This window comes from Carassius auratus, chromosome 3, assembly GCF_003368295.1.
Source record: "Carassius auratus strain Wakin chromosome 3, ASM336829v1, whole genome shotgun sequence".
Taxonomy (NCBI): Eukaryota; Metazoa; Chordata; class Actinopteri; order Cypriniformes; family Cyprinidae; genus Carassius; species Carassius auratus.
The window spans coordinates 7643933-7665561 of NC_039245.1; the positions used below are offsets into that span (position 1 = coordinate 7643933).

Genomic DNA, 21629 nt, shown 5'->3' on the forward strand with positions numbered 1-21629 from the left:
ACCAGCATAAGGTTCACTACAGCCTGAATTCAATGTTTGACCCTAATCCTGTACTAGCACCACAAAGGTTTCCAGTGCAGATGCTAATCAGGAGTGACTATGGCAATCCTTTTCAAGATCTTTTGGGTGTTCAGTCAAAAGAGCTGTTGCTGGGTCCAGTAGCAAAGCTGACATGGAGTTTTCCAAGCATACCAGAAGAACCAAAGCAGCCAGATGTTCCTTTTGACTTGCGCCATTCTGTCCCTGCCAAAAGTGTAGCAGCTCAGTGCAGAGAGAATTCCAGTGTTGAAAGACTTCTTTGGCACTGGACCACTACTAATGCCCTCTGCTTTTACATTGGGAGGTTGTAACAACTAGAGAGGATCCTTCGTCTCAAGTGCTCATCTCTGAGTCAGAATTGCATGCATGTGGCGGCACACCAATAGTGCTGTTATGGTTCCATTATGTGTGTGTGTAGGTTTCTTTGAGCAACTACTTCACTGCTTAACCCTTTAGGTGACTGAAAATGAGCTTGTCTATATGTTCTCCAACTACACTCCACAATATGCTTCATATGGTGGTCCTATTGTCAGGAACCGTGGTTCGTATTGAGTCACTATCCAAGGTAAGAACTAAATTCAGGATTTTTAGGCACCCGAATACTGTTAAATTCACCAGTTGTGGTGACTGCCTTGACATACACTCACTCCTGTCCCACCCACTTTTTAAAACAAAGTTATGCTATTGGGTTTGCTTCCATAGTGTGCTAACAACTGTCTTTGCAGGTTTATATAACATGCATTGTGAAGGTGGCTGCAGAAACCACCCCAAGTCCTGAGCAGAAAGCTTGTTAATTATGTTACAGTTTTTCTCAGTCGCTTTGGTACATTTCTCAAATCATTCTTGACATTTGCAAAACAGTAAGTGCATTTCTCAATATTGGCACAAAGATGAAAATCAGCAAATTTTCTGAATTTGTAACTCTTGTGTTGTCCTCTGTCTATACAGTATATGCTTTCTAACTGAAGATTCATGAGATGAACCTTTGAGCTATTTCAGAGAAATGGTTTATCATTGGTTGATCTACATTTTCTTCATTAGTCAAGATTCACTTGCACAATTCATGTTTAATTTACAAATAAATCTAATACTAATGTGTAAAAATAAAAAATGTGCTTGGGCAGTTTATGACAACTAGATTAACCTTTTTGCATTTAATGACTATACAATGAATTAAAGACTAGATGTTTTAAGGGGTAAGACTATATTGAGGTTGTACAAATAGTTTTGAGAATTTCATTTCTGATTTGAGAAATGCACCAAAGTGACTGAGAAAAACTGTAATGGGTATTAACCAAGACTCAAGATGTCAGTGTAAATGAGGCTGTGCAAGTAATTACTGTTTGTTTGTTTGGCAGGTGGGTTTCTGCAGAAGACTCTGACCAGGTGCGTGGCTGCTGCAACACAACCTGTAGCATGAGGAGAGGAAATGATCAGCTTCTTACAGTTATAAACTAAGACCCCAATTGTTATTATTATTATTAAGATAATTTCTTACAATTTGTTTTTCCTTCAGATCTATGGTGGGAAAGAGCCTCTGTTGGGATTATCAGTGTTAAGGAATATAGCTATGGCCAAATTTAACTGAATAGCTGTGTGGTCCTGTGGAAGTTTTTAAAACAATCATCTGACTATTTACTGTTATGTGCGTGTGTGTGTTTTGACAGTGCAGTAGTGAACCATTTCAGCATTGAGGGTTTATGTGTGTGCACAATGCATTATTATTATTTTTTTGCAGGCAATGACAAAGCACACTGAAGCCCATTTCTCAACATTCATTTGCAATAGTCTTAAGTAATAATATATAATGCAAACTGCTCTGTAATTGAAGTTGAGACATCTGTGTTGATTCTTGTTAATGCTATCCGTTACTAAATCCTGATGATATTTTCTGCCATTTCGAGGCTGAGTGTAGTTAGTTAACATTTCACTTGTATATATGGTCCATCTATAGTTTAAGTCATGACAAGTCAGTTGTTTTACAGTGTATGGTAAATATTCTTATATATAATAGTATGATTTTGTATAATGTGCCTTAAGCAAATTTCTTATATATATTTGCGTTCCAACATTGACCATTTGTATAGCAATGCTATGTATATACACTCTGAATGCAATATGAATGATTCATTAAAACTTTATTGAAAAAATAATTTGCTTCTTAATAGTTCGTAACTTATTTACTTCTGTGAGCAGAATAGCATGGCTTGAAGAATGACATTTCTTTTTGTATTTTAGTATTTTCAGCTTATTATTTTAAATATTCATAATTTGAATTAAAGTACACAATCATGAATTAGTTAGGCAAGTTTAGTCTTTTGACTTAATTACTAAGATAATATTAATCAAAGTTGTTTATAAATGTAATTTAAGAACAGAAAACACAGTTCCCTTTAATTGATGATGACTGAATGATTTTCACCTGTTGCAGGATGTGTAAGTAAGTTAACAAGTCCAGGCAATGGATGTTAGAGAAGTAGAACCAAGTTCATCTAACTACTATACATAAAGGAAATGATCAAGATTCAGCTTTAAGGATCAGAAGGTTTTGGATTATGGGGTTGAGGCACATTTGTTTTGGAGTTGTGTTTATGCTTGCATTTTGCTCGACTGAAGCACAATGGCAAGGAAAGTCAGTACATAAACAGTCCTCAGCTCCTAAATGGATTGAAAACAAGATCCATCAGGTTCCCCAGAGATTTACCCCCAGTAATCCTTTATTTGAACCAGTAAGGTTTCCTGTCCAGACACCAGCTAGGAGTGGCTTTGGCGAGCCTTCTCAAGATCTTTTGGGTGTTCAGTTAAAAGAGCTGTTGCTGGGTCCAGAAGCAAAGCTGACATGGAGTTTTCCAAGCATACCAGAAGAACCAAAGCAGCCAGATGTTCTTTTTGACTTGTGCCATTCTGTCCCTGCCAAAAGTGTAGCAGCTCAGTGCAGAGAGAATTCCAGTGCTGAAAGACTTCTTTGGCACTGGACAACTACTAATGCCCTCTGCTTTTACACTGGGAGGTTGTAACACAACTAGAGAGGATCTTTCTGCTCAAGTGCTCATCTCTGAGTCAGAACTGCATGGGTGTGGCGGCAGCACGTCATTGGTAAGGTTTGATTAGCAAAATCAGTTTTTTGTTTTATTATGATGGTAGCACATCCAGTATCCTGAATGAAATCAGCACTTACTTTGGATAATGACACTCAATTCCAACTACTGCACCAATGCTTCTGACAATAGGACCACCAGATGAAGCCAGTTTTGGGGTGTGGATGGAGAATGTATAGATGATTTTATCTTCAGTCACCTAAACCGAAAGATTAGAAAAACATTTGCAGTGTAGTTGCGGAGGAACTCTTGGTTTTCTCCCTCAGGCTCATGACTGGTTGGTATAATGTAGTTGTAATATACTGTGCTTATGAACCTGTTTGTGGACCGCTGTGTGGCTACTTCGGTCCCTGATACAAGGGCTGTCCCCAGATACTCCTTCATTGAGGACAATGGGTAAGACAAGGTCCTTTGTACTGTACTGTTTACTTGTGATGTCATAAGGTCTGAAGGTTTTTATTTCCCTCCAAACATAGGTGCCTGTAGTTGATGCCAAGCTCACAGGCCCGAACACAAATTGACAAGCTACAGTTTCAGCTCGAGGCATTCAGATTCCAAGAAGAGATTAGTGTATTTGTATGTATGTAGATAAGTTGCTTGGGTGCATGTTTGGATGGCGTATACAAGTAAACTTTCTCTTTGTAGGTGTATATCACTTGTGTTCTCAAGATGGCTGCAGCATCCACTCCTACTAATGTTGAGAAGAAAGCTTGCTCCTTCTCTGCTAATCATTATGTTGCCATGCCGAATTAAAGTTCCCCAGTAATGGTGTGAGAATCTAATGCTTGGTTTATTTGACAGGTGGGTGTCTGCCGACGAGAATGATCAGGTGTGCGGCTGCTGCGAGACAACCTGTGGCATTATGAGTGGAAGTGATCAGCTTCTTAACCCTCTGGCCCTCTTCGTTTAGGAGTCAAACTTACCTTTGCGGTCAAAAGTGACCAAAGCCTTGAAATGTACTTTTTTTTTTTTTTTTCAGGAAAACCGATGTAATATATTTTGTTCAATAATATTTTTGATTATTATTTATGATTTTTAGGGAATTTTATGATACTATGCAATAATTATACGATTTTAATGATCTATTTTCTCCATTAGAATTAATATATTCTTTAGCTCTTTATTTAGTTACTATGCAATATTTCGCATTTAAATGGTGAAAGCAATTAAAATAAATTTTTTGACATGAGAATTTGTCAGTCTGGAGGCATTAAAAAATAAATAAGAACGTGTGTAATGTTGCGTAACCTCTTGTATTAGCACCCTATATAGATGTATACAGAGGCTTTTGGATTCCCATAGTTTTTTTTTTTAGACCACATCTCTTCTTTATTTAGTTTTTGCATTTAGATCTATATCTAGACATTCTAAAAGATTACTTTTTGTCAAGGTTTAGATATTAGATTAGATATTTTTGGTTAGATAAGTATCAGGTTTTACATTGATTACAGTCAAACATTAAAATCTTGTTAGAAAACGAACACCTAGAAAGCATTTTTGTTACTCAGTATTTGATAATTAAAAAATCTAACAAAATAAGGAATGAAAAGTGATCATTCAAAACCCTATAAAAAACATTTTTTTATTAATATTTTATTCAATGAACTTCAATAAATGTTACAGAGAGAGAATGAGAATCTCTTTTGGATTTTTTCTATTTATTGATTTTATTTCAATAACTTGGGAGAACAAAAAAAAAAAGTCCTCTGATGCAGTCTTACCAGTTTATTTGTGTGTGTGTGTGAGAGAGGGAGAGAGAAAGCACGACTTTAGTTTTTTTTTCATTTATTGATTTCACATATTCTCACAATTCTCTTGCAGTCAATTCATTTCTCTGTGTGTGCACGTGAGAGAGAGCCCCTTTTGTATTTTTTCCTTTTATTGATTGGTGTCTATTTTGCACTCCTGTTATTTTTTATTTTTTTGTATTTCCATTCATTTCCTATGTTGGTCATATTTGACCACAAAGAAGGTAAGACTATTTTTTTTTGGACTCTTTAACATATCCAAATCATGTCCATGATTTTTTTTGTGTGTTCAGAAGGTATAGACTTCTGTAGTATTGCTGATCACTGTCTATTGTATAGATACATCTGCTCTTTACAGAGAATGTGCAGTCATCTTGGGGTGAATTCTAAACCGAAGAGAGCATCTCTATGCCCTACTCCCAGTCTTCTATAAGTGTTTGTAACTTTCTTGATGAAGTGTATGTCTGACCAATTATTACCTTGACAATGCTTGCATGTGCATGTGTGTGCAGCAATCAGCACTCCATTAATTGTTGCAAATGGACATTTTCTTGTCTAATTTGTTGTGGCAGGGTTTTTTTTTCTTCTTTAAAACTAAATTTGCTTGCACTACCATCTTAAAACATTTATATCACTGACAAAATATTTTGTCCTACATCAAAATGGGCAAATGCAATTAGATTGAAGTATTTTCTTGTAAAGTATACTTCAATATACTTTGTAATTCATTTATAACTGAATATTTTTTTTTTCCAGAGGCATTCAAATTAAGCATCAATGAGGTCGTCTCAAATTTTTCTGCCCAGTAGATTTGAACAACTTTAAGCATGACGTGCCAAATTTTTTCCAAAATAAAAGTGCAACTACAGTCTCTTATTAACATACTGAATTGGCCCAACTCATCTGTTTAACAATCCATAGGTGATTCCATATAGACCAAATAACCTGTTATGCAGGCCAAACTAAGGTTGTTTTGAGGCATTTAAGAACCAAAACAAAAATCTTAATCTTTCATTTTATATATAGCCTCATTTCCCAGCTGCAATGCTGGTGTCTTCCCAGTAGATGGTAGATACTTAGTTTTTTCCCCATTATATTACTTTCTTGAATGCTACACTAAAATGCTCAGTACCTCCCTTTGCTATGAAATGTGACTCTTGAACATCTGTTTCCAATAAGCCAGAGTCACCCCTCACTAACAGTTGATCACTAATAAGGTCTTCATGTTCCTATCTCTCTCTCTCCATATACCAAAGATCTGTTAGTTTGCTCTTTAATTTTTACATACATTTTTAGTAACAAATTAGTATGTCATGGTCTAAATCTACCAATATTTTCAATGTAACTTTTATGTTCTTCTCTGTTTTTCTATGACTTCAGAAGACTTGGAATGTTGCAAGAGTTGCATGGCCTGATTTACAAGGCTTTGATGGCATTTGTCATTTTTGAAGGTTGACAACCTGTCATTGCATGGAAAAAAATATACAAGATTATGCATGATTCTGCTAATTTTCCTTAAAGTTTCCAAAGAAAAAAAAGCCATAGAGGTCTGGAATACGGTGCCTGAATGTGACCTGGTCAGTTCCCTTAGTTTTGTCGTGGCCGCAACATAACTCATGGGAACGTGATATGTCATGGGCATGAGATATTAATTTGTGAGAACATCATATTAACTTGTGAGAATGCATATTATGTCGTGGCCATGAGATCATTTTGTCGAGGTATACAACATCCTTATCTCGTGGCCTCGAGATGTTGAGCGAACGACGTCGATTTAATATGTAAACAAACCTGTTTGAGCATATCAGCCTTGGATTATCAGAGAGGCACTGAATTAAGAAATTATTTTATTAACCAAAGGCCTTGGCTACCAAACTGTATTACGTGTGATAGTCAGCATTCAAATGAAGTTTATAAAGAATAAATGTTACATAAAGTGCATAATATAAAAAACGTAACATATGTAACATTTAATTTAATTTTGGCTAATTAGACTGTAATTATATATTTTTATTTCGACTAATTAGTCTGTAATTATAAATACTATATTGTTTCATTGAGAAATTATAAAAATATATTGTTCCCTCAACACAAGAACTCATGGCCACAAGAAATGAATGTCATTTGTCTAAACGTAGCATCTCAAGGCCACGACATAAGAATGTCCTTACCTGTGATCCTTACCTATGATCTAGTGGTCACGAGTCATTATAATCACGTTCCCACGAGTTGATATGACATTCCCCCAAATTAATATCTCGTGCCAACGACACATTATCATAGTCCCGCGCGAGTTATTATGTTATGGCCACGACAAAACTAAGTGAAACAGACCATGCCACCTCACGGGCACCATACTGGAAAGACATGACGTTGAGAATTACTAATCCTTCAATATTATTGATTAAGTTGTACAGACTGTCAGTCGAAGAAGCTGAATAGTTATATACATGATTTATTTCAAAGTGTTCTTATTGTTTTGTTATATACATGATGATGGCCAAAAATGTTTAATCGCCTCTATTTACCTCATATATTAGTCACTACCGATTTAATAAAAACTACGGAAAATAAATGGGCGAAATCCGGCTATTTCTTGCAAAAGTCTCATCAGAAAATAAACGGAAATTCTGAGGTGGGAGGAGAGCGCGAGGAGCTGCGTCCAATCGCTTGCGACATACAGCTGAAAGAAAAAAAACGTCCGTTGAAAAGCGTGAGGTGGGGGAGCACGTCAAGCGCTCTAGATTGCCCGCATGATCGCAGCGTGTACTGGTAACGTACATTTCTTTTAGCTCAGTCGGAGAAGTCAATCGTTTAGACCAGCGGAGGAAACGAATGAGATTTCAACCGACTGGCACACAGTGAGCGGCTCGACCTGCCAGCAGATCTCTCACCCCCTTTCTCTTCAGCAGACTGATAAGGAGACCCAGATGGTGAGTTTCTCCGCTTTGATTCAGATGCAGCCAGTGAACCCAGCGACCCCCTCACCGTCTATTGTGGTGAGGTGCAGAGTCCGCTAGCTAGAGAGCTATCAAGAGCTAATGTAGAATACTGGTCTGAAATTCACTGCTGATGCAGTAATCCATCATTTCAGATTATTTGCTTATTGTAGAGATGTTATTTAAGGGAGCGTTGATATTGGATACAGAAAATGAATACCAATCAGACCTGTGTTGTGAGAGGCTAACGTTAGGTTTCTGGGTCCAGAGCTGTCATGTGTCTTCTTGAAGATGAGTGTTTCCAGATAAATTAAGACCGAAAAGGTAAGAACGTCCAAAAACAAAGCCGTCGACCCAGTTTAGTTCACGGAAAGGTGGAGCGGTTCTTTCGTACCGAGTCGGTCGTAAACGTACACGGGGTTTGTTTGAATTTGTAAATATTTACATTAAATTAATTTAAATATAAATACATTTTAATATTTATCGTACATCCTCGCAGTGTGGCCGTGCATTTTTGCTGTTTTTTGCATATGATGCTCGATTACATAAAATTGCGTAGCCCAGAATGTCTGTGTTCTAATGCATCTTTTCTGCTCTCTGTTCCCGTCTACATTTCTTCATTTCGCAGACACAAAGTGACTTGTAGTGTATCCAGGTTTCACATTCTGTTTGTTTCTTTGTGTGACATTATTAATTGAGACGTTGACATTAATTACTCCTTAACCCAAATTTACCCAGAACTTTAATAGACCAACATCCTTTATTTTGACATTGTATCATGGAAAGCAGTGACTAGGACTAAGCAAAGGTTTTATGTGGAAAGTTATGTAAATGTTTTTGATATACACCAGTGAATCTCGGCCTAATGTTGTCATGGCAACATGTTTGTTTAACTCCTGCCAAGCATCAGCAAAAAAAAAAATTAAAATAAAAAATAAAAAAACCCTTTTAAAAAGCTATTTTGTGAGAGGAAATGTAGATGTTTTGACTTCCACTTTGACTCTTCCATTCTGCATACTCCAGAGTAGAGTCCCAGTTTTACAGTAAATATCACTACTGAATCAAAGTTGAAGAGCATCTTTAGTTTTTTTTTTTTGGACTCTTGGTTGCTGTCATTAGTGATAGTGGCACTGTGTTTTGTGGTTAGGGATCACCATCTGGCAGTGGATTGTCTTATCAAACATATGTACGTTCTCAGTTAAATTGGGTCCATTGGGCATTCAGCAGCACAAGGAAAATGCGTTTCAGCAAACGATATGCTTGAGAGATTGCGAATGCTTAAGAAGATGAGATAAAATTAAATGTGATCTCTTTTGGAGTGTTGCTTTTTAATGATGCCTTCTTTAATTAGAGGTGTCAATCTTTTTTGCTGGAGTTCCTCAGGGTTTTTGGGTGAAACTAAGCCCCAAAGATAGTATACACGGAATATTTATGTGGAGATGACAGCCTGCGGCGTCAACGTTCATATATATATATATATATATACACACATATACAAACACACACACACACACACACACACACCGTGTAGGCATTTCAGACCGTTGTAAATTGCAGGAGCTTAAAGGTATTTTTGTGAGATGCTGCAAGAAAACATCCGGAGTTTTTCTTTTTTTCCTTTTCAAAATCTCATTCATAAAAACATCAGATTATTTAATCATGGGCATAGGTGTGTTGATTCATTCAAGTCTGTTCAAGTCTAGCATCAAATGCAGTGTTTTCTTTTGTACAGTGTTTTTGCATGCTGGGCATCAGTAATTGTTCATGTTTGAGCTGAGTCACACACTGAGGTTCTAGTCCATGGTCTCCTCTTAGTCTCTTGACTATTCTTAGATCTTCATGCTAATGAAATTATGCCAACAAGGACTCTGGGACAGCCTCTGCAGAGTGATAATGGAACCCGTTTTTACTCACAAAAAAATATCTCCTTATATGGAGAAAAATAAGAAATTAGGCTCGATCCAAAGGCCTAAATAGAACTTTCCACTGAGTGACTAGCTGTAGTCAGGGTAGTGGTTATCTGTGGTGTCCCAGCAGAACTTCTTTGACTTCAATATTGGTTCATGTATGTGAAATTTGTAAAATGTATTTTTTATGTAAATGCCGGGATTTTAGTGTCAGTTATTACTATATGTTTGGCCTGTCAAGCTCTTACTGGCATTTAGTTTGACGCAACATGAGACAAGTCACGTTAGACACCTCTAGGGCTCTTTTGTAGCAGTTTTTTTCCATTGGTAAAATAGCTTTCCAGTGTGAAAATGAGTGTGTGAAATGTCCTATGAAAAGGCAAAAGACAAGAGGTTGGCCACCCCTCATTGTTTGTCAAATCCCATTGAACAGAGCAGTGTCTCTTGGCAATTCTGTCGGGTATGTTTCATGATTTCTGATTGCAAAAGGCACTCCATTTAGTGTGATGAGATCACGGTATGTTAGATGTTGATGGCTGTGTTTTGTGATGTATGACAAAGTGCCTAGATCAAGTTTCGAACTCCGTCTGAACTGGTTTGAAAGGCTTAAAAAAAGGGATGTGTCCTAGCAGTACCAATCTAAGTAAAGACTTTTTGCAGCTGTGTTCTAGAGGCGCCACTTCAGCTTTAACAGGTGAAATTGTACACCGTGCACTCTCTCTTGGTCAGAGGTGTGCTCTGGAGTCAAATGAAGCATTAGACTGTTTCTCTTCAACCCTACCCATAAACAATCTCTTTAAAACATACTGAGCAGGTGTCTTCAGATTGTTTTTCTGCCTCAACACATTTAAAGTTTCACATCCATTTGTAGAGTCCAGTATCAGCTCCTGTCTGCAGCTCAACACATTATTTCAGATTCTTCTTTAGAAGTGTTTAAACACTAGTGTTTTCTGCACACTTAGGCAACTCCTTTCACAGTCTGACACAAGGTCTTTCTGATCTCAGCAAGTGTTCAGTCAGTTCTGACTTACGAAAATGAGAAATATATTGGTTGTAGAAGCAGTTAAAGCCCAGGAAATAGGCCTAATGATGGGACAAAACAAAACATGAGGTAGAAATTTGACTAAGCCAAACTGAAGCCTTCATTTAAAACAAATGCAACATGTCATACATCTGTAGATCCAAAGAGTAATTGGCAGGCGAAGGCTATGAGTATTTGCATTTTGTTTGTATCTTGTGTGACTTATCTATCTAAACTGAATGCAGTATAGGCACTAGTGGAGGAAGTCTAACTCTAATTAATTAATGTATGTGTTTTGGTGCCTGAAGGTTAATTTCATTTTCAGTCATAGCTTGACGTTTGCAAAAATGGGCGCTCCAGCATCTTTTACAACATTTCTTCTCATTCATGGAGGCCAGCCAAACTCCCTCAGGGTTGCTTGAATGTCTTGAAATCTGTTTTGCCAGGAGTTTTGTCTTGTAAACACGACTCTGTTCTCTTGTTCTTTTGGGAATTGTTAACATGGCAAATTGTGGCAAAAAGGACATCAGCCAAAAGGTTCACTTTTTAGGTTGCCCTGTTTTTACCTAGTATTCCAGAGGATCCATCCACAAGTGGTCGCCCAAATTAGATTGGCTTTTACACCTAATATTAACTGTCATCTAATAGGCATGTCACCGCATGTTGGTCAGGCATACTGACGATATTCTGTGGGATTTTGCAGTTGTACTACAAATGCAATTTGGTCCTGTGCATCCCAGATCACATCTGAAAGTTGTTTGAATGATCACAGGATGCATTAGACACAAGGCGAACAGAGGTTGTGTGAGTTGATGACCACATGATGGTTGTTGCCTCCTCAGTCGACTGAACTTCTGCAGCTGATGGGATTTTGTCCAGTTAATAAGATTAAAAGACAGTCTGCGGTCAGGTACCAGAAAGGAAGAGTAATGGAGAGGGAATGTTGTGTTTGCACCGCTTGTGGCTGTGGGAGAGAAAGTAAAATACTGACTTTTGGTAACGGCAGGGCATCACAAATCTGTCAGTGTCTGAGGAAGGAGCAAAGGTTCAAATATGTATATGAACTGGGCCATATTAGGGGTGGAACTGTTCAACATTTTCACGGTTCGGTTTGTTTCATGGTTTTAGAGTCACCGTTTCACTACAGTTCAGTATGTGCTATGTTTATGGAAAAAACGAATAAAAAAAAAGAAGAATATTCTATCCAACTACAAGCAACAGCACAAATAAATACATATTATGTAAATACATGCTATGTCTGCTGTAGTATACTTACCAAGACAAGCATTTTGACCATATTTTTGTCTGAATTTGTCCATTTAAACGCAATACTTAAGACAGAGCTTAATATTTGTGTGCGTTCTGAGGCGCAGGTTTGCGCACTTTGGATGAGCGCACGCACAAATCTTCTCACTGCGTGCAAGCACAAATGCGTTTCAATGTTTAAACTGACAAAGCTTAAATTAGTTTAGTTTAAACCTATATTAACATGTGCTGTTCAGATCTCTTCTGTGAACGCGTGATATCACCACCCGGGTTATGACGGATTAAATGACTGCTCATATTCCAGAATACGGGATTTGCGTTGAACAAAGGTGAATGATTTGTGCAGGATTTTTTTTTCTCCCTTCATCGCTGTTGTTGTAATGTTTGGGAAGCCAGAGTACACATCCATCAACAGAAACCCATATTAGCTGAACCCTGTTTGTTTTAGGCCTACATGTTATTTATAGCAAACCATATTACAGATGCTTTGTCAGATTTAGGTTGAACCGCGGTCCCAGCGTGTGCCAAACCGTGTGTGGTGAACCGAACGTTTTTATTTTTATTTATTTTTTTATTTTTTATCAGTGAACCGTGCCACCCCTAGGTCATAATGTTGTAATTTTAAATATTCTAAATACTGTTCAAATTTTTTTAATAATTATATTTTTATTTTATTTTATAATGTCCAAAACACCCGTCCTACTACAAATATATATATATATATATATATATTATTCCACACCTCAATGATTACTTTATATCTAATGGCGTGGTTGCATTTATTTCTTTTAAATGACATTTACACGCAATGCAGTATTTTGAAACAAGGGAGAACATGGTGTTTTTTTTCTTTTCTGAGAGTGTTATTGTGAAACACAGAGATTCTGTAAACTGTAATGCAGTGATCTTCAGGGTCTTATGACTGCATATATGGCATACTGTACATACAGCACTCAAGCTGTGTCTCAGTTTGCAGGTCAGCTGATGACTGACTTTTGAGGGTCTCTAGGGAAGGTGGATTGGACCCCATCATCATAAAGTGCATCAGAGTAGAGCACAGGAAGAAGATGTGTCATCACTCCTTCCTGCTACAGTGCAGACGGTTGGGCAGCAGTGCTATCTGTATGTGTGTGCTGAGAGAGTGCGTTTTTCTCCATCTTATGTACAAATAAGGCAATAAGGGACAGATGGCACACGCTGAGATAGTACCCTGCTCCATTACTTTGTGTGCTTCTATTATGTGTGTAATAACACACTCACACATCTCTAATCCCGTTTTTGACACCATTTCAACTGTGACTGACATGAGCATCTTTGTTTTGGATTTATTAGTTTGTGGCATTATTTTATTGCACTTTTGCTAACTAGAAGACAGAAAGTGCCTAAAACTTTTTTTTTTTTTTTGTAGTAATAGAAATAGAGTAACAGAAAATGGCTCCTTTTGCACCATTTTCTTTAAATGTAAATGGTGTTTTTGATTTTCTTTGATTTTAAATACAGTTCACACAAATATGTAAATGGCTCGTAAACAAAAATGTTACACAAACGTTCTGAAACAGGAAGTGGGCTGAGGGTTGTCTTGCACTCAGGGTGTGTTGTGACTTTATCAGATCTGAAGTTGAATCATGTTGGCTTCTCGTTTTACTGCTAAGCACTGGCCAATACATAGTAAATGGTTCTTTCTTTATTGACTTCTAGGGGATGACCACATTATATAATGTATAATAATACACTTCACAAGCCAGTGCATATACACATTGCACTTCCCTTTGTGACACATGCTTTGAAACTGCATTGCAGATCTATTGAAAGCATCTTTTTCACAGCAAAACTGGAATGAAATCAAAAATGTTGTTGGTATTATTGCGTGTGATCTAAAGAGTTACGAAAAACGGGAGAAAAAAAGTGCTTATTTTGGCTTTTCATTTTACTGCACACACACACATACATACATGCATGCATACATGCAATAAATATTTGATACTTTTTTTTCTCAAAATGGAATAAATCCATTGAATCAATATGAAAGTTTTTCAACATTTTTCATGTTGAAACTGATGAAAATACATAACATAGTAAGTTGATCCACATATGAAGCCTCTGAACTTGGTCAATACTAATCTCATATACAGGTACTGGACTAAAAATACATTTATCAGTCATCGCTTCCAACATGAATTCAACGGGTCATCTTGTTAATGCTATCAATTAATTACAGCAATAAAATTTAATCATGAACATGAACAACATTATTACATTAGACCACATAAATTCCAAAATTAAATTTCCCTTACATTCAACCTTCAAAAGTGCATTCATCTTTGCCATTTTACATTGATTTAGTTGACTGGTGCTATGTACTTTATTAACAAAGACATAAATGGCATTAATAAAAAGACTGACAAGCTTCACAATATCGCATTCATAATCAAATGTGATTAATCTAATGAACGCGATATTGAGTAGCTTGTCACTGATCTACAGCTCTGTGTAGTAAATGCATCTGAATAATTTCCATCTGAAAGCACGTGATGGAGATTTTCTGGTACTATTACTCCAGAACCAGCTTTACTGACGAGATGCGCATGACAATCACATGCGATTTATCGTGAAGCCCTTATTTGTTGATCACAAAGTACAAAGTAAATGAGGAAAACTAGGATGCCAGGTGGATTCAAAGCGTCGCCATTACGGTTTACAATGCGTGGAATTGTGCTATGTGAGTGTTTGTTACCGTCACAGTGCGTGGAATGCACTCTGTTGCAATGCTAAACAAATCGTGATTCATTTAGGGGTAGGAGTTTAAATGAATGCATGTTTGAGGGGAACTTACTGTCTTTACAAAAATTTAGATGGTATTTTTTCTCTTCATCTTTCCTTTGTACAGTATAATGCAGATTAGACTTCATAAGTACAGGATCACTACGTTTACAGCAGAAACCAAGGAAACACTTTAAGCGCCACCTGCTGGCAGAGTGAATCCGCATCTCATGTAGATATTTTTATGTATGGTTTCACAAAACCGAAGTCAAACCATTTCAAAATTATTTAATTTAGATTAAAAACTGCTCATGTTGCATGTGTGCAGCATCTTTGTTTGTATTATGATTTAAATGCAGTGGTTGCCTTTAATTTTAAATGGAAAAAGCACAGGCAAAGCCTTATTTTGTTTATATGAAGAGATTTATTTTATTTGTGTTACTTTTTTTTATTTGATTTGGGGCTTGTTTTAAAATTTCAGTTTAGTTTTGTTATTTACATTTTCATTCTATTTAAATTTTGCCATTTAGCAGGTGGTTTTATCCAAAGCGATTTAAATCGAATCATGAAATCAAAATCAAGAATCGAATCGTGAGTTGAGTGAATCGTTTCATTCCTAATATAAATTATTGTTTTACAAAAACTTGTTTTTGAGTGTTAAAAACAAAAGTAAAATTTTTTAAATCAGTGGTTGTTTGACTAAATCAAATCAGATTTGCCCATAAACTATTTGTTTTTAATATGATCCTTTTTCCGTGTGTGTTATTTTGATCAGTAACTGTCCGACAAAATAGTTTGAACTTTTACTACACTTTGCAGCCAATGAATCACAAATTAGCTCACTTTCGCATTGAAAAATGAAGTGGATGATCCTAAGCAAATAATTAATGAAAAGATGCAGTATTTCAAGAGCATTTGTTAGTAGCTGATACTGATAATGTTTTTTCTCTGATTCTGTTTTTAAGCAAATATTATCATGTTGAGGCTGAGAGGTTGTAATCTCATTTCCGGGCTTTGATAGTATAGGAGTTGAGAGCCTGAAGTCCGTCTCGATAATGGCTGTTATTTGTGAAAAGTGGTGTTAATGCATGTCTGGTGTGTTATAATGGTCATTACTGATACTTGCTCTGCCTGTCTGAGACAAGAAAATAATATTACTCCTTCTTTTATTTATTTTTTACTACTAGAGAATACACCAACAGTGGGCATAAGTGTGTGCCGTTATACCAGCAGATTTGTTTGCTGTTCAAGCTTTCCATGAAAGAGATGAGTATAGATGCTGTAGTGGAGGTGGAGAGCTGCTCTTGGCTTACTGACAGACCTGAGCAGTTACATAAAAACCTGTCGGTTCAGCAGATGATTCTTAGACTGCACTGCATTAACATTTTAGACTGTTTTCAGAGTATTTTGTTGCTGCTTCAGTATTATGCAGGTGTGTCCCAAACCCGGACCCTGTCAATAGCATTTAGTCTGAAATCCATCATAAAGGCTTGGTTCTTAAGTTTCCTATCTCTCCTGTGCATAATTTGGTGCCCTGTTCAGGCTGGCAGCTGTTTTGATTTTAAGCGCTACCAAATATTTGGTGCAGAGTTGACCGTGGGACATGGGCTTGTGTTATGTAATGTCATTTTGTAGCTTTAGACTGGCTGAAACTGAAAGCATGTGTGTGAGCAGGGTCTTTATTTCAAAGGTTGATTGAGTTCGAAACGTTCACCAGGCTTCATTGATTCCTTTTCATGCATTTATGTGTGTGGATACACAGAAAAAAAGTGCTTGTAAGAGCATACAGCCAGATGGAGGGCTATAGAAGAGACTGGAGGAAGTGGTTGGAAAGGAACATTTTTGGAGTTAGTCAGGTGAAAAGAACAGTAGTGATGTTGGATGGATAATGTGACAATCTTAGGACCACTGGCTTCATTTTTCTTTTCTTTTTTGCTTTTTGTTTGCAGGATAACAGGAAGACATCTGATGACAAGCCCGTTCAGCGTTCTAAGGTATGCCACTTTATGTTCAAATCCTTCTCGTCTCTTCTTCTTTTTTTTCAATCCTATCTTAACACTCTTTTTTTGTGCAGTAAATCAATCCGTTTTGTTCCTCCATGGGGTTTTGAACTAAATTCAATGTGCAAAACCATTTATTATCTTATACATATTATTTTATAATAAATCTAATGATTAAAACATGAAATGTATGCATAATAAAACGGAAATATGTGGTGATAGAGTATTTACTTTATAAAACATTAAGATAGGACCGATGAAGCTCCAAAAATGAAGTACCTTAATGTAAGTATTTCTGAAGTCATTAAGTGATATTTTGAGCTGTTCTTCGATTGAAAAACCAGTGTTTTACCTGTGCTTCCTACCAGTCTTTCAGTTTCAAGACACAGAAGGAGACGTGTGCATCATGTGAGAAGACTGTTTATCCGATGGAGAGATTGGTGGCCAACAACCTCATCTTCCATAACTCGTGCTTCTGCTGCAAGCATTGCAACACCAAACTCAGGTTAGTCACTTCCTCACCAGCATAGCCTGTGGAAACACCAAAAACGAGAGCAGTTAAACGCGCCTTGTACAGTCTTCTTTCGAAAGAAATCCATTTTCTCACCAAGTGTGCATGTATCTGATCAAAAATACAGCACAAACAGTAAAATTGTGAAATCTTATTATCATTTTAAAACAACTGCTTTCTATTTGAATACGTTTTAAAATGATGATTTTTCCTGTTGATGGCAAAGCTGAATTTTCAGCAGCCGTTACTTCAGTCTTCAGTGTCACATAATCCTTCAGAAATCATTCTAATATGCTGATTTGGTGAGGAAAATATACTTTTTTTTTCTAATAGAAAGTTCAAAAGAACAGCTTTGAGACATTTATAATGTCACAAAAGATTTGTCGCTTGACTGTCAATTTAATGCAGTAAAGCATTTATTATTTTTCCTGTATTTCTAACGTTATCTCTTGGCTTCTGCGCTCTGTAGTCTGGGGTCCTATGCAGCGCTGGCGGGGGAGTTCTACTGCAAACCACACTTCCAGCAGCTATTCAAGAGTAAAGGGAACTACGACGAGGGCTTCGGACGCAAGCAGCACAAGGAGCTCTGGGCCTCCAAGGATGCAGAGAGCATCACCAAGACGGCATAATCCTCAGTGATTTCCAAAGCACATATCCCCTCCTCTGGCCAGTGATGACGACCCTTTATATACTCTGCCCTCGTCAACAAACACACACATCCACACAAACACACTTACACAGCCAACAAGCAGTTGAGCCAGGCTTTCTTGATATAACACCACAATCACAGATATACCACCATGTGATAGGGTCGAATAGCTTCCCTTTTTTGTTTGATGTTCTTTATTTTTTCTTTTTTTCTTTATCCCACCCTTTTCCTTCTCTGTTTAGTTTATTTAGCATTTTGTGTTTGTCTTTTTTTTTTTTTTGTGTTATGGAGTGAACAGTTAGTTGATTGTGACCAAAATCTTTGTATCCTTATAGGTGGGTTGATTCACTTACTAGCATGATTACGATCCTGTCTGGCAGCACTAGTATCAGTTGATTTTCTGTCATAAGAGCTTTCAAGATGGTTTAGATTATACACTCAGGTAAAGATTTTGGGTTGTTGCATCAATATTATACAGCAGTCTTTTATGTACATGGTGAACTTAAATGTTTTGTTTTATGATTGATTTTTGTCCCTCACTTCAGTTACAGCAGTTGGTACTGTTTTCAGACTTAATGGCTTAACAGCCTTAGTCTTTTATTTTGTCTGCTTTGCTAGCGCAGGGTATTTTATCTGAGAATCTACAGGGTACACATTACTGTAAAGAACTCCCTTTTTCATTCATTTTTTCATCCCTTTTTTTATATTCTTTGAACATTAAGAATTGGTATTTGACAGATACTGTAAGACAGGCCTCTGTGATCTAATTGGACAATATCGTTCTTGTTAAAGGTATAGTTCACGCAAAATTGAATATTCTGTCATTAATTACTTACCCTCATTTTGCTCCAAACCCGCAAAACCTTCATTCAAGGAAACTACCACATTAAGGCACAGAAACATCGTGGGAAAAAAAATGCAACATTTGAACCACATATGTCACATGGACTGTTTTAACAATGTTTTTACTACGTTTCTGGGCCTTGAATGTGGTAGTTCCCTTGCTGTCTGCAGGGTCAGAAAGCTCTCGGATTCATCAGAAATATCTTAATTTGTGTTTGAAGATGAATGAAGGTCTTATGAAGGTCTTATGTGACATGAGGGTGAGTAATTAATGACAGAATTTTCATTTTTGGGTGAACTATCCCTTTAAGAATCGGTATCTTTTACCAAATGTAGTTGTGTAAACAATATTTGCTTATAGTATTTGAGTTTATATTCCCTTTACCGAATATTAATCACTCTGAGTTAATCTGATTACAAATTAAGATTTAAACTTTTTAAATTTAGTCTTATATCAGCCATCTTTCTGGCGCCATCTAGTGTTTTGGATGATATTTCTTATTTTACCTAATGTTGTTTATTCTTGGCCATCTTTTAATGCCATATAGTAATATCTATGCTAATTTTATCAAAATAAATATACCTTATGTGTTATTTTAGTCAAATTTTTAAGCAGACTGCACTGCAAATGTTTTTTTTTTTTTTTCATATTGTTGCTCCGTGATTTCTTGCAAAGGCATTTGTACATAAGTACCACTTAGCAGAGTGAATGTACTGTGATGCACTGTACTTTATACTTGCTGCATGGGACCAAGCTTGTTTAACAAATTAAGATATTCACAGGGAACTAGATCTCAGAGGAAATTACATATCTGATGCTTTGCACCGTTGTCTCCCCCCACCCTCCACCACTTCCTGTCATCACATAGATTTTCAGCTGTTTCCTGTGGGCTTCTCTGTGTCTGTGATGGGGTTTCGTGGGACTTTGAGTACATAAGTAACTGTGTGGCTCCGAAGCATTGCTCAGGAATATGGATGTGTTATGATACAACAGTGTCACCCCTAGCCAGTTTATCATTAATCACTTTTAACTCTAAATTGACAAACAGTTAGCAAGAGGTTGAGTAAAAAGGGGGTACTGTACATCTAAATGAACACTTTCATGCCAGGTTTTATATGCACATGTCAGCGTGAAACTGTGACTTGTGAATTGTCACTGTGGCCATAAGCTGTGACCTCTCCGGTGGTTAATGTATTTGTGTACAAACATCATTAATGCCATCATGTTGTTTCTTTTAATGAATGAAATGCCTCTGTGTTTTAATATTGCTTTTTGCTTTTATAGTGTAACATGGTAAAGCTATTCTGATATTTCTGTATTTGTTAAAGGGGTCATGAACTGCCATTTCTGACGTACAAGCATTCGCGCCGATTCTGACATGAAAGAGAAACTGATTCACGGCATAACGCAACAGCCCTCCCACTCGATCTAGATAAGTTAGGATTGCAAAGAAGGCTATTTTTCTTGTAATCTTGTAATGTCATCAGTAATCCTCTGTTTGGTTCTCTCTAGTAGGCAATTTTTTCTCCTTCAACAACAAGTGTGAGTAACAGTGGGCGTGGCTAAAGAGGTAGTGATGTTGAAGCAGGCGTTGATGATCTTTTGCGGAGGCGGTGCTTAGCCACACTATTACATCATAAAGTGGCACATTCCACAACGAGTTGTTTTCTGGCCTTGGTTTAAGTAAAAGCTGTTTTTAAACTAACAAGACATTTTTGAGTTTTGAAACTTAAAGGACGTTTTTATAGTACAGTGACCTGTTATATGTCAAAAGATCAAGGGAAATTGGATTTCTCAGTTCATGATCCCTTTATTAAATGCCATAAAGAAGTGATTTGTAAATAGTTTTGCCTTTAGTTTTATTGCTATGATAGTAGCTTGTGTTTGTTGTGTCTGCCTTCCAGTGCAATGGCCTTTTGTTTTTTATGTCTGAGGAGATTCTCCATTAAGACTTGCTAAGCCATTGAAAATCATCCAAAAATTTTCAACAACTTGAACGTCACAAAAGTCCCTGTGTATGCATGGATTTAAGATGACAGTGAAATCAAAATGCATTGCGAGGTTTAGATGAATCAATGAAAGCTCTTGGCAGGAACAGAAATTATTTTTTTCATATTAAGCCTTATCATTTTTGTTGCATTTTTGCTTCAGATCCTTGAACAAGTTCTTTCCAGCTTATGAGTTTCCCCCCCAAATTCATCAGCTTTTTAAAATTTCATAATCAATATCGTTACTTTCTGAAAATGTTGCACCTGTAAATGATTTGGACTTATTTACAATGCATTTTCTTTTCTGACCAAATGTGATTTTAAATTTGGAACAAACTTTCCACAGACACAAATCACTGTGTTTTACGTTAGTTGTGTTTGCACACAGTAAGACAAGGTACAAATGACACAATATCCTGCAAACACTTGCTGTCTTTTATAAACTACAGAACAAACAGGTAAAAGGTACACTCTTCTTTGCTCTTTTCCAATGGATTTGTAGTTCTTGAAATGTGAGTGTGTCTTTGTAAATGTATGGATATTTAAGGTTCGAAAAGATTATTTTTAAATGCTGTTGACACTGTCTGCATACTTAGAGTGAGAAAAGATGTAAACAAATGTACGCAAAGTGTATTACTCTATATCTAAAACTTGATCAGTGGAACAAGGTGGCCTTAAAGCAGAAGGAGGTCTTGGCTCTTTACTTGTCTTTTCTGTCCCCCATCAGGTTTATTTTTGTCTTAAATACTTTTATCAGCCCTCTAGTTCAACTGCTACAACAGTTTATAATAAAATGTAATTTTGCTTTCTTTCACTTTCCACGTTGTTGACTCGTCCTTTTCTCCTCATATTTCTTGAT

At 36.7% G+C, this 21629-nt stretch overlaps 1 protein-coding gene and 1 pseudogene across 1 annotated transcript; both read left to right on the forward strand.

Moving 5' to 3' along the window:
- The first annotated feature begins 2594 nt into the window (after positions 1–2594).
- LOC113053932 (uncharacterized) lies at positions 2595–4047 on the forward strand (annotated as a pseudogene).
- A 3537-nt stretch (positions 4048–7584) lies between these two features.
- limd2 (LIM domain containing 2) lies at positions 7585–21584 on the forward strand. Its single transcript, XM_026206852.1, has 4 exons — positions 7585–7818; positions 16728–16772; positions 17147–17283; positions 17759–21584. Exons 1-4 carry the CDS (start codon positions 7816–7818, stop codon positions 17916–17918), a joined length of 345 nt encoding a protein of 114 aa, XP_026062637.1. The 5' UTR covers positions 7585–7815; the 3' UTR covers positions 17919–21584.
- The last annotated feature ends 45 nt before the right edge of the window (positions 21585–21629 follow it).

Coding starts and splice junctions, on each gene's coding strand:
- limd2 (XM_026206852.1), top strand. Junction 16,773..17,146: donor AGCCCGTTCAGCGTTCTAAG/GTATGCCACTTT, acceptor GCTTCCTACCAG/TCTTTCAGTTTCAAGACACA. Junction 17,284..17,758: donor CATTGCAACACCAAACTCAG/GTTAGTCACTTC, acceptor TGCGCTCTGTAG/TCTGGGGTCCTATGCAGCGC.